The following is a 17,633-nucleotide window of genomic DNA, read 5'->3' on the forward strand; positions in this document are numbered from 1 at the left end:
AGCATTTCTGGTTGCAACATTCATGTATATTTGAAAAAAACAAGAGTGATACTTGTCCTGAAGACCCAATACTAACGTCTCATTTGAGAGAAATTGGTTGTGGCTCACTAGATAACGATTTGTGGATACCAAATAAAACACTTACTTTGTTAAACGAAAAGCCCAAAGTTTTTTTATTATTACATCCTTCCTCCGGACTACTTCTGCAATGCAGATCAAGAACTAGTTCTATCAATGCTGGACTACGGCAAACCCCTCCTCACTAGACACCCCCCGCCCCCAACAGCACACTTGCCATCCCTGTAAGCCATAGAAAACAGCAGCCATACTCATCCTCCACCTATCTAAACATTCACAAATCATCTCAGCTTTCGCCAAGCTCCACTGGTTCCCTTTACCCCAGAGAATTGAATTACCTTCAAATGACTGCATGGTTGTCACACCCATTGCCGACAGACAAGCAAACCAGAATCTCCTATAAAAAAAATAGTAAAAACAGACATGTAGCACCTTCTTCCCCTTACACAAACAGCTCCATGGATATGTTTAAACCAGTAGCGTCTAAGAGGAAGAAATTATTACTGCCCGATCGGAAGCAGCAAGCATGCATCTTTTAATGTACATGAATAGTAGGTGCAAATAATTACTAACATTTCCGTTTTCCTTTAGAAGAATAGGTTATCAGGGGTTCATTTTGGTCATAACTGGACTAAGGAGGGGTGTGGCGGGTGTTAGGCGGCATTCAGAAGTAAACTGCCTGGATGCATGTTGCCAGGTCGAGGGCAATTGAAAGTCTGCATATCCTGAGCATGAAGTGAGTCGCCCGTGTAAGTGCACCAAGACAGGTTGATGAATCAAATTAGAATAGTGTGTTCAGGTGCATGTCGAGAGCGAGGTGGGTGGGTGGTCGGAAAGGTACCCCCATGAACCACACCCTGTGATCTTCTGGTATCAGTGTTTGGGTGGCCTGGATGACTATATATTAGTAAGAGTTCATGTTCTCAGCCTCAGATTTCAAACTTTAAAATCCTGGTAAGTACAACCGTATTTGTACGGAACGCCATGGACAAGTGCAGCAGTCCCAATCGTGAGCTGCCTTGTTTTCCAGGTCGTCCCTGATGGATGAGGGTGGATTCTGCCCATCTGAAGCCTCTGAACATTAGCAAGGGTGTATCCAGTAGGTTATCACTATCATGGCTATATGGGGAAAGCAATAAGCAACTGGTCCAAGTGAAAGTACGTGGTACAGTTAGCTTAAGAACATACAAAAGGGTCTTGGCTGTTGCATGGCGGGCTTCCATGTTAGCAATTAGTGAACAGATGATGGGTTCAAAGGAACTTATAATGCAGGTGTTGGAGTTGCAAGGAAAGTCATGTTGGAATAAGATACCATTCTGAAGGAATAAGCAAGGAGCAGTTATGGCCTGAAGCCTTTATAGCTAAATTGCAATGTGTTGGGTATTGATAAGTAAGGTTTCACAAAGCCCACAGCTTGTATTTGGCAATCATGCAAGATTGGCAAACTCTTTAGACTACCACAATGCCGCTGCCTTTTTGATCTGCTTGTTTTAAAGACCGTAGGCAGCAGGAATTGACTCGGACAACTGCAGCACGTCTGTGTTAGACAAGGTTTTCAGTCAATAGTATCAACTTGCTTGGATAAGAGTACATACATTTTATATGTATTCTTGGAGTGCAACCTATTTAGGTGAAGGCCGAGAAAGTCAACATTTGGGTTGTGCATGATAAGCATCAATGGAGTGGGAACCATGGAGCTCGGTTTGACTGAGGGAACAGGGAGGAGTCCATAAGAGTTTGTGATGGGAGCAGGAATTCTGGTCTAACTTCAGGACCCTCCAAGTGTCGACCCTCCAAGTGTCTGGGGAAGTCAGATGGGCATCAACTAATACGGGATGGAGGGGCTGAATTAAGATTTCTAGCATCCAAGATGCCAACACTACAGAAGATGAAATTTGACAGCCATCACACTACAACATATGTGATGGGGTCTGTGGTGGACATACGGTACAGTGAGTCAAGGATTCTGTGGACTCACCAGTTTGGCTATGGTAGTGATTCAGTGACAGGCGAGCTACAGGGGATTGAAGGTGGGTAATCTAAGGATTAGATTCCAGATGGCATTGCTAGATCAAGTCTGGAGTAACCCTCATAGGAACTCACCGGGAAGATGTAATCACCTTACGAAGTGGTTTGAGTGTGATCAGGACCTGCAAGGACGCTACTCGTTTCAGACGTTGGTGTAGTAAGGGGTGATTGGGGTCATCACAGGATAGCTTTCACAGATTCCCAACTAGATTGGCTGAACAGTTTGTGTTTGGACTTCCAGAGAGTAGGGCGGAACAAGAGCCACACCTAGAAGTCAGAGGCCAACATGAAGCACTTTTAAGGGTGGGCTTTGCACATGCCCACTAAGCCTTTACCACTGGACTGTTTCGAGGAAGAGTAGACCAGCCGCCAATGATCCCTTGCAATGGGAAGCGAGGCAAGTGTTAGTGTTTTATTCGAGGGCAAGGCAGTTGATGTTTTTGTTCACACTATATATTTCTTGCTTGTGCCGGTTTTATTTTCAGCAAGAACCACCATATTCATGGAAATATCGGTTCTCTTGTGCAGTGCTTTCAAATGGCAGAGGTAACCTAAACCTGTATCCAACCGAAAACGAAATCTTGTGAATGCTAAAGTGTAAAGCTGATAAAGACAAGCAACACTAGGATTTATTGTAATCTGAAGAGATTCAGTGGTCAGAGAAAAATGAAAGGTACAATAATCCAGAGTCAGAAAATAAACTAGGGGTCATCAGTACACTTAGCCTAGAGAACTGTGCCACTCTTTTTTACTGAAATGGCAGCAAGGGTACAATGTTAAGAACAGGTACAATAACGGAGCTGCTGTGCGCAGTCCTAAATCTATACCAGCAAAAAGCACAATTCATCACCTACGTCTCAAGCCTTAGAAAAAGTAGCCAAATGTGCTGCCTTTGATAAGATTGCATGCTGGGTAAGGTTTAAGATACAGTACATGCGACCATGTGTATACAAATGCGTATTTGCACATTCATCACATCTATTAAACATGACATGACAATTTAAAAAATGAAACATGACTAATGCCATGTCATTTCGAAACGTTTAAGTATGGTGTACATGCAGTAACAGAATAAAGGAGGAGATAAATACATGAAATACAACAAGAACAGGACATGTTTTATTTGAAGACTAGTGAATGAAATAAGTACCATGGACAAATGAATGCTTACTTCTGTTTTGGTAAACGTGCTTGCTTGACTCACACTAAGTATTGTGCTGTCTGTTCCTTGCTGTATTAATGCATTAATTGACCAACTTCTTGTGTGCAACCTGTAATTGTAACCTACCTGTAACGCGCCCACATACCTCCGGGTTCAGCGCGCAATATAAATAAACCATAACACCAAGTCTCAAACATCAATAAATGTGTTTCTTTAATGCACAAGCTCACCTCGAACAGTTCAATTGATCCATTTGTGGTGCCTTTTTTATCAGAAGAGCCAGTTAACTTCTTCCTAAACGTATGAAATCAACTTATGTTTAATTTAGCCATTTTTGCCCAATGAAATAAAGGACTACACTTTAGAGCGCAGCTGGTGGACTGTTCCATTTTCGTTTCCCTATGAAACAGTTTCAATTATTGTAGCAATCGATACAAAAATGATTTGAGAAAAGGTAAACCTATTAACGTTACCTGAAGTATGCTGTGGATCTGAATCTACAGTTTCAGAAATTACTCCCTCCAATTTCTGCAGAACCTGCTCATTCTGTACACTTGTGACACATAGAACTGCGTCATCTGTGGAGGTCTCAGTAACCACCGGTTGGATGTCTCCACCATTCATTTGGGATTCACACGTTTCACTAACAAGGAAAAATGGCAGAACTGTAAAAATATTTCAGCACCACAAAACAATTTAGAAAACATGGCATTCATAAAAAAAACATTATGGTTTTCATTCCTGTACATAAAGCAGGATGACTAGATGGAACACATAAGCAAACCAGTCAGAGCTTGATATGCACTATTAACTTCAATTGATTGACATTACAACTGCAGAAGTCATACTTCACTTTCATCCAACCCTCCCCTTGCAAACGCAACTCCTTACAGTATGTCGCCTCCAGAGTTTGAATGAAATCTGGTACGACTGGGCCCAAATAAGAAGGAATAGGGCACACTGAAAATGAAATAAACCTTTACAATAATCAGATTAAGAATCTCAGGGAACACCATAGATGGCCAAGTCAAATAAAAAAAGCTGCAGGCTATGGAAACAAAGATAGGAAAAGTTCTCCCAAAAACAGAAAATAACGTCAACTGCTGTAAAGCGATGCATGTAATATCTATTTGCAAAGGTCGTTCAGTCACAGAAGGGGACATCATGAATTTAAATCTAACAAAAAAGATAGGAAAAATGTTTTGTTTCATGCTATATCCTTGCAATACTTGTATACTAGCACTCTTATTAAACCTCATTCAGCAATAACATTTTGATGGGTGGGGAGGGAGGAGGGAGGGGGGACAAGTGTAATGTTAATTAGCTATAGCATTTGGGTGGGAATGGTTGCCATACTAGGATGGTGTTTGTGGGTAGGCCGCAGTGGTAAAGAGACAATGTTTGTTTCAGCGGATAAAAGGCAGCAGCACACAAGCATCCTTTGGTTTATTTCAAAGTCAAAAGTCTCAAACTCTGCATCCTCTTTAGAACCCATGTCATATCTAGATAGGCTCTCGTGCAGTTGTACCAACCTCAACTCTTGAAGCGGACACCACACTAGGATAATTTAGCACTTCCATACACTGATACATCAACATTACTTGGCCATTTCATGGATAAATATTCCAGTCACATTTAAGGTTATATAACCTTATAATTTAATTTAATTTAAGGTTATATAACAGATAACCTTTAAGGTTATCTATGCCTGGTTCATCCGCTAGAGGCACATTAACGATGAATCCCTCCACATAACTGGATTAAGCAGGACAACTCTTATGGTGGTCAAAAAGAACACATCTCATAGTTTAACTTCATGAAACAAGGAAAAGGTCTCCCTCATGTGCTTTTAGACAAGGCTCTAAAACTTAGATTGGGGCTTGGGAGGGCTGGTCTGACAAGAATGTTATCAAAACACATACATCCAGATTATCATGACAGTTGAAAATTATGGATTATATTCGATCCAGAATGGTGGTTCTAGAACACCATGTTAATTTATTTTACCTCCCAGCCCACCTCCATCGCATAGAATTAGCCACCGATGCATGCGCGAGACGTACTATTTTATAAAGGTTTTTTGTGACCTACCACAATTTGAACCATTCTGTGAATGTATAGACACATTGTTAGAGTAAAAGCTTGGAGCCCAGTCTGAACCTAGAAATAAATATACCATGACAATGTTCACAACATTGGAGTTCATATTTACCAGAAAACATTCTTTCCTTTGTCATGGGCAGTATTATTCTCACAAGAAATGGTCTCCATTCTAGCTTGAATGGCTTACGGTGGTTCATTTCCGGTTTGTCAAAACTATCAATGGGTTTTAGTTTTAAAATAAAAAATGGTCCAAGGAGGTTTTCACAAGAATGGCAAACCATGCATTATTCAACCACACCTCTACTTTTTTTGGGGTTCATCTGGCAATCTCTTCTGTTCTCCATATTTCCCTTTCAATTCTACAAATTGCGATGTAGTGTAAACATGAATTTAAGTGTTAAATATGCTAAATAATTTCTTATTTAGCAGTGAAGTGCTGCCCTCACCTGCTCACTGATCACACGGACATGTGAATCAACCATTAAAAGCAACAAAATAAACAAAAAAGCGAACAAATTAGAAAACTGACAAATGCTGCAGAAGAAATTATCCAAGGATCTGTGAGGAATTAAAGAGGAGAAAAGGAATGTACAATTTACTCTGCTGCAACCAGGCCTCCAGATAAGGTGGGTACCAGGTCTTGTAAATACGACAGCTTTATTATTTTCCTGGGTACATTTACAGACAGGCTTAGAGCAGAGGGCAGTGCACATGTCGGGTTACTTGACAAAACCCAGAAGGCCTCTTGATGTTTATCTACATGGATGTAATTGCAAGCCACCTCTGAAACAATGCATTTCTCTGAAGCCTTTCAAAAAAAATAAATTGCACACTGATAAAAGGAATGGTTTCTTTCCATTCAGCTTCAGAAGCACGGGGCATGTTTTCCTAGAATTTTAGGATTGTATAACTAATGAGATGGAAAACTAAGTTGCAAATCAGAATTCATATTTTTCAACACGTTATGCTTTTTTCCAGTGAAAGCAAACCAGTATTGCACAATCGTATTTTTCAAAGTTCCAGTGCTGTGTGCATAATCATGCGAAGGTAGATCATTTTTACACTTCTAATTTTATTCACACTCCAATTATAAAAACAGTGTGTAAAATGATGATAATGAACAGTCTATTTTACTCCATTCAACCTTGCAGTCAATGGGGTACATTACTATAAATGGTCAGTGGCAGCAGATTCTTTGCTCAAGGGTGAGTGTTATTACACTGATCACAGGTGTTCTAGCCTCTCAAATCTTCAGGCCTACAATTAAAACATCCAAAAACTGACTCAAGGAAGTGCAAGCTCTGTTACAAAACAAATAGTTATTTAACTTTATGTAGTGCTTCATGAATGGCTCGTCATACATATAGGTACAGTGATTATTATACCTCAGTCGATATTCAGTTAACCAACCTCTGAAGGATGTTAACCAATAAGAGCTCAGCCGGTTGAGCACTTGTCGCTGCATTCTGTGCGTGATCTTTAGGTTGCGGGCCCGAATCCCAGAAAGTCCAACTCAGCCTTTCATCCTTTCGAGGTCGATAAAGGAGTACCAACTTTGGTTTTGTGGTAATTGTGATAAATATGTTCTATGCACAGAGCTTTGTCAAAAGAGCTATATAAATAACCATTTGACCACTAGATTAGATATAGACTTTAGCATGGATTTCTTGCCTCTCTACACTGTTGTATCATAACACGGCATACCATTAGGTAGTAATAGCTCCAGGAAATTAGGACTTTCATTAAACATCAAAAGGCAATTCTGCTACTGAATCTCAAAACACAATACAATGTTTGCTTTACTATATAATTGGCTAAGTTTTTGTGATTTCAACATTTAAATATATACAGGAGAGATCAAATGGCCAGAAATAATGTAAGGTATATTGTGTCACAATGCAGAAAGCTGCAGCAAAGTAATGATTTCCATACAGTTTTTGCACACGTCAACTGGATGTCGCATACATTTTACTCTTGCAAAGGAGAAAAGGCATTTTTACTCTTAAAAATCACATTTACTCTGAGTAAAATACTCCCACCTCCAAAATCTTATCTGGAGCACTGGTTGCAACTCAGTTTTAGTGCATCAACCACCTTTAACCAAAACCCATGTGTGCCCATAAGTTACAGCCCAGGCACGATCAAAGTAAAAACTGGTCTGCCTTCCACCAAAAAAAATAAAGTGTGTGATTAGTGATTATCATGAGCAATTGGGTCCCTCCACACCACCCCACCCTTCCCCCCTGCCCCCCATTGAAGAGGCATTATAGACACCGGTATCAGGCACCAGCATTTTTCTGTAACGTTCACCTCCATTGTATTGGGACTAGATTTATACCGATCCTCTTACTCCTTGGGTAAGGTTTAGTTCACTCTGCCCCGTTTTCTTTAAGGCCAGATTTGTTCAGCCCTTGCCCCTCGTATTTCTCACTTGTCTTTCCCCCTGTTTTGTCTGCCCCCCCCCTCCTTCTGTACCCCTACACCTTTCAGACACTCTGAAACTTTCGGATTAACCCCCCTATGGAATGACGGTCCTGATGAAGATGGCCTTAATAATGAGTGCCATTGAAACCGGTCGACCCCACAGGTCATGTGGGCCCTCATGACCTTCATCAAATATCTCCACTTAAAGGAAAAAGATATTGTGAGATAACAACCGTTTCTGTGCACACCCAGATGGAAAAAAAGTGCAATTTTTAGAAGAGCTTCCCCTCACCACTTGGCCTTTAGTCTGTGCATTTCCAATTGTTGGACCTCAAGTATTTCTGACTCTCTGTGACCCACGGGAATAATAAAATATCCACACAGGAAACGGAATATGAACAGATGACCTAATCCAGGTCGTATCACCACTACACAGCTACAGAATCTAATCCTCAGTTCTGGACATAATCCTCAATTCTGGACAGCTATGTACCAACCCAAATGGATTTGCCACTCGTCACCCCTTGCACTTGAGTTTGAGGATCTGTAACCCCCAGTTCTTTGCTTTAGAAACTCTGATGAATTAAACATATTTTCCTATAAAACCGTTTTGTGCTACCACGTCTTATCCTATTAACGGTTCAAAGGAAACCAACGGCTTGTCCGTGCCCTCCCTTGTTTCTCCACAACAACTTAACCCTGTTTGTTGTTATACTGCAATAGTGTCAACATTTTTATTTTGGATCATAAATGCCCCAATAAAATCTATGGTAACTCAAACGTTTCCCCATGAGAGCAGTGCCTGGGTTTGATACTGATAAACACAACAGGTCCATGCCACCTGGAATCGGATTTTATTTTTACTTAAGATAATCCAGATATTTGACAAAATCAAGAACAATGGTACACCCAGAAGGGCCGGGTTCATAAAACAGGCCCGCTAACGTTGGAAGATGTCGATCAGTTGTTTTCATGCATTCTGCCAGCAGCTATTTGGCGCCAATGCAGAATGCAAGACAGTTCAGATCCGATCATAAGTGGGATGAGCTGACAGAGGAAGCCAACGAAAGGAAGGATTGGGGCAGGGGAGTAAGGAGACAGGGGAATTGTCAGACGAAATAACAGCTCTTCCAGCACTGTTGGTAACAGGTATCCAGCAACTAGTTTCCCACAAGAAAATTAAAATAAAATGGCGGCTTGCATGCAGGAAGAAGGGGGGGGTCAGTTGAAAAATAGTGTGAAAGGAAGGTTTTACCGCATTTAGTGGGATAGATACGGCTACCTCACAGGGGCAAAAAGCGTTAGTCACATTTTGCTAGAGGGTTGTTTCCTCACTTAAAAAAATTACATTCTAACATAGGAGTCCAACTGGCCAACCCAAAGTGCTGCTCAAATATTGACTATGGCTAAGTATTATGCAAACCGCCAAGCTAAAGATAAAGGGGAGAAGAAAAAGAAAAAGGAATTAAAAACAAGGGCACTAAAGCAGCAGGCTTTTCCAGAAAGAGGAAGAGGTAACACATCTGCAAAGGGGGAAGAGGAATGTATAGGGAAGTAAAAGGTGGTAGTGCCCCGCCAAGTAATGTAGCAGGTATGATAGACACTAGGTGTCATTTTTGCAAGGCAGAAGATCACTGGATAAGGAAGTGTCCGTTGCGCTGAGAGGGTGCGGACCATCTTATAGGCAAGGAATGACAGGAACATTTAGAAGGACCAAGGCCAGGCACAACATAAATACTGGGACAATAAAAGAAAATGAGCAACAGCACAATTATTTTGACCCTAGGCAAGGGCAGCAATGTTGAGCTAGGGATTATAATGAGGATGAATACATTACAATGAACTACATAGAATAGGGCTGGCCTGGAGAGGGAAATGGGTTCATAGGTATTCCTGCAGATTCAAAGGGGCCATTTGTAAAAGCTACAGTGCAAGGCAAACGGGCAACATTCCTCCTTGACAAAGGTATCTCCAAAACATCAGTTTCCCACAAACTAGTGCCCCATATTCCCCTCCCCGGAAATGTAAACACATCAGGGGGATGCTCTACCAATCCAGTCCAAAGTCCAATATCTGACCCCATAGAGTTTAATACATGTCTTCTATCTTGCATGACTCAGCTTGTTGTCACTGATAAATGTGCTTTAAATCTGTTGGGAATGGATTTGCTTAAACATGTGGATGCTATTATATATTGCCCGCCAGATGGAGTGTACTTAACATGTAATGTTCAATCATTTTCCAAATGTTTGGTCACTGTTACTAATCATTTGCCACCTGAACTTAAGGGAGGACGCTGTGATATGGGCCACTGGATCCAATGATATAGGATGTATGGTAATTGACCCGGTGAAATTAAGGGGGAAGCCTGGTGCGGTATTACCCCCAAATTCCTCGGTATAAGATACCCACGGAAGGGTTAGAAGGAATTAAGACCATAATACAGGATTTTCTAGTTAAAAGGGATTTTAAAAGAAATTGCAGGGAGCCCCTGCAACAGCACAAGTCTTCCTGTGCAAAAACGGATTGATGCGAAGCTTTGTGTTCCAGGCCAATGCAGACTATTGATCTCCGAGCAATAAATACAATTGTAGAACCACAGTATCCAGTGGTGCCAGACGTGACTTCCCTGCTCACCTTGATACCGCCTTCAGCACATTTTTTCACGGTTACGTACCTCAAAAATAATACAGTCAGTACCTATTTGCCTTTAATGTAAAAGGGCGGTCCTACACCTTCCGTAGAGCCCCACTAGGTTTAACCGAAATGCCAAGTATATACAGCCAAGCACTGAAAACACAGCTATACAGGTTTACACAGACGGCATATACCACAATGCTGCAATACATTGATTTATTGAGCGTTGCAGACACCCAAGAGCATTGCAAGTATTACACTGTGTGGTTATTACAATTTTTAGCACCACTGGGACATAAATTGTCCTAAAAAAAAAACTAGTTCTCCGAAACACAGGTGCCCTATTTGGGATAACGATTGTCAAGAGGAGAGTGTAGATTACACCCTCAGCACCTAGAGGCTATCATGAAAATACCTGTCCCTATAACACAGAAAGATGGCAGAGGGTTTTAGAAGGATGATTTCATTTTGCAGGCAGTGGATACCCAATGTTTCACTTGTAGCAAACCCCCTGTTAAAACTAACACTGAGTAGCACTCCAGTGCCCTTGCCATCCATCGACTGCTGCTCAGCAAGAACGTTTTGATGTTTAAAAATCTACATTCTGTAATGCAACCGCTTTGGGCTCTCCCAATTATACTAAACAATTTGCGTTGTTTGAACATGAAAAGGAAGGCTGTGCGTTATCTGTACTAACTCAACAGCAAGAGGTTAAAACAGACAATGTGCATGGTTTTCTTCTACATTGGACCCAGTGGAAAAACACTCCCAAATTGTTTAAGGGGTGTAGCAGCTGCAGCCATATGCATGAAGCAAGTCTTTGCCATAATATTGGACACCAGGTTACATTGTCTGGGCCACATGCGATTGATATTGTATTGAACCAAACAAACACAGCACTTGACAAATGACAGGTTAACTAGATATGAGCCGACGTTATGGCTCCAGACATTACCATACAATTCTGTAACACTAAATCCTGCCACCCCAGTGCCCCTCCCATCAGATGAATCAAAAGTAATGAATAATTGTGTATTAACAGATAATTAAAAGGAGAGAAATTATTGTATGCACTGACCCTGCCAAAGAAACTAGCCATCATCCAATGCTGCGCAATCAAGGCAATTGTAAATGTGGGAAAAAGAACGCTTTTGCTGACAAAATAGAAAAGGCAACTGCACAGTCCCCTGTTTTTTTATGCATGTTCCACACATGACGCAGCCCGAGAAGATCATATTTGATAATACCCTTGAGACGATACGAACCAGTCAGGCTACTGCCAACGAATTAGAAGAATTGAAAGACTGGGAAATATGTATTTGGTTGTTGGCTAGACACGCAAGATATGGGGAAAATGGAAATTACTGCCCATGTATTTACATTTAATGTTGTCCTATGCTGATGGCCAGTCTCATGTAGGTGCAGCGGGAATGTGCAAGTTGCTCACAACACTGGAGTAACACCACGCCGAGACCAGTCACAATTGCTTTTAGTAAAAAAAAAAAGTTTACTAAGTGCATCCTACAACATTGGGAAGAATGAGAGCGCCCCAAAAGGACATTTTCGGCCACCTGAATTTGCTTTTGAAGCGTTACAAATAGAGTATTAAATTGCCTCCCTGACAAGGAACAATGCTTTAGTGAAAGTATGCATGTTTAGCAAATGGGTAGAATCATTCCCCTTAAAAATACAGTACTGCATTAAATATTGCTAAAATGTTCATAAAGGAGTATTTACTCCGATTTGGACTGTCTGGAACAATAATGTGCATTGTTAATACTGTATTGGAATTAGTGCACTCCGGTATTGGATTGTCTCCTTACGAAGTCTGTTCCTTACCCTTTGTTGATGGATTACTGCTGACTAAAACATGATCTGTTTGCCGCAAACAGGTTGCTGATAACTTGCCAAAACCATTGGGGGACCAGAACACGGCAGCCAAGCAGATGGCTGGGTACCTACAAAGTATTTTCGGCTAGCATCAAGACTGCAGTCAAGGTGAAAAGGGCTGTTGCAGCTATTGGAAACCACTCAGACTGCTGTAAATTATGGCTGCTAGGATTGGGACCACGCCTCACGTATAAAGCGAGCACCATTTGTTACCCACACCAGGGCCTGCCATGTCCAGCGCTGAAAGCACCCCCTCTTCTGCTGAGACATTTGACACTTGCATTATTGCTGCTAGCCCCAAAAACATTGCTGGAGCAATGGGGTGGTGGGGGAAGGGGGGCAGTATATTGTGAGATCCAGAAAAGTTTGAATCAACAGCGACTGAACTACAAACTGAAGAGGAATCCCTTAACGCGAGGGACAGCTACCAGGTTGTCAAGAACGCCATCTTTAAAACGACTACTTATGGGTGCAGTAGCACAAAGACACTCCAAAGAGCAATTAAGCACCATGAAACCGGTCCTGTTGGAACCTGTGTGCTGTTTTGTTTAGCTCCATACACAAGCTATGCCAAACCATGATTTACTATTTCACCCCAGAAAGGGTCCATGCATCTCCGTTTCTGTCAGAGAAAAGAAAACAATATTGTTCAAAAGGGTTTGTATATGCAGTAGTTAGGATGGATTCTTCGTGCGTTAGTAATCAGTAATAACCACCCACCTATGTAGCACCATCCTTGTTTGGTACAAATAATCCCTGTCCCCAATGCCACCCTGTCGTCGATCAAGCAGGCTCATACAGAAAGATCTTTTTGTTCAGAATATTGCAGACCAAGCACACTTCCTACGGGTACATTAGACATTGGTGGATCTTTAACGTCCTTCATGTTAACATTTGGGTGGAAATGGTCTTGTTATTTTTGTTTTGACCATTTTTCTTTCCATAGGTCTTTGTATTAATTGCGTGTCTGCCTTGTGCCAGACATTAGCTTCATGTCTGACCGCAGGCCACGTCCGTATCCACCACAAAGGCTTTTATTATGCAAGAGAATGTTAGCGATATACTGGCCATAGATGCAATAGATTGACTTACTGATATTACATTGTGATTATAGAACTATGTTGAAAAGTGCAGATTGTGGAACAATTAAAAAATATTAAGAATTATGTAAAATGAGTAAACATAGTTCTCTAATCAATTGTACTGTGCACACAGCTAAGGGAATGTTAGAAGCAGAAAATGAAGTTGAGGTCACATTGGCCATTCGGCATTTGCAATTGGGGAAATCTCCGGGTTTGGATGGGTTGCCTGTCGAGTTCTATAGAAAATGTGATACTTTCTAGGCTCTGATTTTGTGCGACTTGTTTAATTCTTTAAGAGGGGAAGATCTATGTCGTTCAATGACTGAGGCCATGATTACTGAGATACCGAAAGAAGGTATTGATAGTAAAGAACGTAAGAACTATAGGCCTATTTTATTATTAAATGTGATGTTAAACTCTTCACAAAAATATTGGCAAATAGATTGGGCAGTTGTTTTGGGAGTCTCATTGATGCGTCAAGTGGGATTCATGAAAGTTAGGTCTGGCTACGATAGCATTAGTACATTGATTGACATTAGGCCTTCAGAAAGATAAACGTTTTGATGCTGCCTTGGTCTTCATGGATGCTGAGAAAAGTGAATTGGAGCTTTCTGGATTTTGCTATGGAAAAAAAAAAAAATGGGATTTGGAAATAGGTTCAGAGGAGTGGTTAGCTGTCTTCAGAATTCTGCATTGGGGCGTGTTTGGGTTAATATGTCGTCTGACCCTTTCGCACTCAGTAGAGGTACGCGACAGGGCTGTCCTTTATGACCTTTTTTATTTAACATTGAATTGGAACCCTTGGTAGCATTCTTATGGAATGAGCAAAGAATGCATGGTCTACATTTTGGGACAAGGGAGGTGAAAGTACTTTCTTATGCGGATGCTATGTAGTGGTCCTGAGGAAAGTATTATGGTTCTTAAGGAGATACTTGAAAGAGCGGGCAAATATTCAGGTTACAAAATCAACTGGGATAAAACAGTGTTCACACTTTTAACTGCAGTGAGAAGAGGGGATTTTGAAGGATGGAATGGTAGATGGTCCAAGGTGTATGTTAAATATTTGGGGGTCTTTCTAATCAAAGATATGCGGAAAATTGTTCAGTTTAATGTAACTAATTATTTGATACCCTTAGGAGAGACACTAGGAAATGGTCGAGATTAAATTTAGGGATTTGGGCGAAAATCAATAAGATAAAAATGTCACTTTTACCAAAGATTTTATATGTCATGCAATCAATTCCTCTGAATTTTTCTAACCAATTGCTTAAAGACCTGGATCGGGTTTTTCTGGATTTTCTTTGGGGTGAGAAGGCGGCTCCCAAGATTCCGAAATACATTTTGCTGTGGGATACAAAGGAAGGAGGTTTTGGTTATCCGGATTTGGGGAAGTATTAGAGGTTTTATTTTGAAAAAAGAAGCCCTATATGGAAATGTCGAGTTGGAGGAAGAACCAATATGGTTGACTATTGAAAGAGAAGCTTTGTTACCATTCCATTTCGGGAATATCGTTTCGATGGGTAGATTGCCTAAAAGGTCTACTAGGTTGAAGACTATTAAGGTGACTAAAGACTTAATGTTATGGTGGATACTTAATTTCAATGGAAATGTTTATGAAACTTTGGTAATCTATTTGGTATAATCCTGCTTTACAATTTAGAAACCGATTTCTATGCTGGCGAAGCTGGATTTCAAAAGGTTTGTCACTGGGTGATTTACTGCAGGAAGGGTGCTTATTAACCTTTGAGGGGCTTTAGAAAGGGTTTCATTTAAGTGGAAAAGAGGAACAGGTATAAGGAATTAAAGGGTCTATTGACTCATGTATTCAATATGTTGTCTATACCATTAGAGAGGGAGCCGGTGGGTTGGAGCATGTTTAGTATCAATACGTAATGTATCTACATATTTGAAACTTATACGAAAGTGATTCGGTGATGAGTCATGGAACAAATTGAAGGAAAAATGGGAACTAGATTTAGAATGTGTGATTAATGATGATGCCTGGGCATATATGTGGAGGGTTGGATAGTGCAGCAAAATGGATCTTAAATTGTGGCTTATTCATCAGAAGATGTTGGGGAGGTTATATTGGACACCGGTAAGACTGTCTGCTTTGGATTTAATAACTGAAGATCTTTGTTGGCGGTGTGGAAAGGAGAGGGGGACTTTGGTTCATGTGTTGTGGCATTGTCCGCCAGTGTTGACATTTTGGTGTGAGGTGCTGGACATGTTAGATATTATTTTATCAATCTTGTTTCCAAGGAAACCGTTACAAGTTTTGTTGTTGGAGAAAACTGGGTGCTGTTTGAAGGCCCGGTTTTATGGAATTTGGATAAGCTTTTAGTGATAACAGTGAAACCGATCTTGAAGGTGTGGAAATCCAGGAAAAAAAACAGTAATGTGATTGTATTATCTGATTATGTTTCGGAAGCTGGGTAGGGAGGAGAAATTTTGGTCCTTATGGAAGTCTGTTTGATTTATATGGTAGTGGAATCTATAATGTTGGTCATGATGCATAAGTTGATTATTAGGTCTGTTGGTATGAACAGTAGGGTTTTTTTTGTATTATGTCTTGTCCTTTCTTGTCCTTTCATCTATGTGTGGCAGAATCTAGATTAATATTGTACGACTTATTTCTGAAGGTGTGATTGATGTATAATATGTATTGCTTTGATTTCATTGTATTCACAAGTTATCTGTATTTGTTAAAATCAAAGATTAAAAAAAGAATGCTTGCCTAAGCAGTAAGACAACCCTTTTTGGCTCTGTACATACTCCTGAATTCTTGGAGCAGGCTCCAGGAGCAGAAATAGCCAGGCGACTGCTGCATGCAGTAAGCTGAGACCCTGGCACAGTGTTCCCATTTAGCCTGAAGATTTACTGCCCGTCATAAAGCAATGTATAAAAGCTGTTTTTTCTCATAATATCTTCAAAACAAGCACAGACTAAGCAGATGGTCGTCTGGGCACGCTTAAAGCATGCTACGAGTAAACCATGGCTATGAAGCCTTTGAAATCTTCTGTGGTGGTGTCTCACTCTTTAGAATACCTACCTGTGTCCTTAAGCTGCAAAGTATTGCCAACATTACACATACAACACCCAGATAATTTTCCAAATTCCCAACACTGCAGCCTCCCCGATCCCGACCTTGCATATTGACTTTCGACATATGGATGACGGCCAACCACCTTATCCTCAAACCTGGGCAAAGTCAGAAATCCTATAATGTGGCAAATCCGCACTCATTACCCAACCTATAACATGGCCCCCATTCCCTGGGAGCCCCACCTGCCGCAGCCACCTCCGTTAAAAATCTTGCATCCACCATGAACATAGACCCATCACTCTCAAAACGCGTCGCCTCCTTATCCAGAACTTGCCACATCTGCATCCTAAAGTGAATCTTTCCCCATCTCTATCCTCAAAGAATTTCTGCAATACTGCCCATCATTTCCCAGCACACCAGCTCAAGAAACTCGAACAAATGCAAAACTCAGCAGCCAGACTACTCCTTGGCCTTTTGCAGAGAACATATCACCCCTGCCCTCTGAGTACTACACAGGCTCACCATCAGTCTGCAAGCCACCTTCAAAAGCCATGTGCCTCTCACATCGAGCCCTCCATAATACGGGACCAGAGTTCCTACAGGAAAAGATCATTCACTACCAACCTCCAGAAACCCAAGACCTGGCATGGCATGGCTTTCCTCCTCGCTATTTCCCCTTAGCACTCCACTAGAGTTGGCGGCTCAGCCTTCACTATCCTAGCTCCAAACACCTGGAACACTTCATCTGCACATCCGCCGCACGAGGAATACCTTACATTCAAGAAGAGCCCTCAAAACATAGCCATTTCCCACTATGTCGTGAAACCTGTCCCCAACCTTCCAATTCCCTATCCGCGCTTACAAACATTCACCACTAGGTGGCACCAGCCTCACGGCACAAGGCGGCACTGGCCGTTATCGTGGCGGCCCAGACCTCACACACACTATCAAACATCCATGACCTTGGTTCCCTCAAGCAGCACTAGCTGGACCCAGGCCATCACATTTTCACACCATAAAATGCCACAAGATTGATTAGTTGGACAGATGAGACAAGGATGTCCAGTATATCCCATTCTAGTTTCAATTGCATTGTAACTGTTAAGATATTTTAGGAGGGAGAGGAGAGGCAGGTAGATTAGTGAGAGATAAGACAATGTCTCCTTGTACGAGGATGATGTAT

General features: G+C 41.3%; 1 protein-coding gene across 4 annotated transcripts in view; it reads right to left on the reverse strand.

The window, feature by feature from the left end:
- Window positions 1-17,633, reverse strand: part of SON (SON DNA and RNA binding protein) — a 1,246,872-nt gene that overhangs the window by 1,102,521 nt on the left and 126,718 nt on the right. For all 4 annotated transcript variants that reach the window (XM_069636251.1, XM_069636250.1, XM_069636252.1 and 1 more), the window contains one exon: window positions 3,742-3,911. In XM_069636251.1, the coding sequence (XP_069492352.1) occupies window positions 3,742-3,892 (151 nt within the window). In that variant the 5' untranslated portion in view covers window positions 3,893-3,911. The remainder of the gene's footprint in view (window positions 1-3,741; window positions 3,912-17,633) is intronic.

The sequence above is a fragment of the Ambystoma mexicanum genome, chromosome 7p, assembly GCF_040938575.1.
Source record: "Ambystoma mexicanum isolate Mex_15411 chromosome 7p, UKY_AmexF1_1, whole genome shotgun sequence".
Lineage (NCBI taxonomy): Eukaryota > Metazoa > Chordata > Amphibia > Caudata > Ambystomatidae > Ambystoma > Ambystoma mexicanum.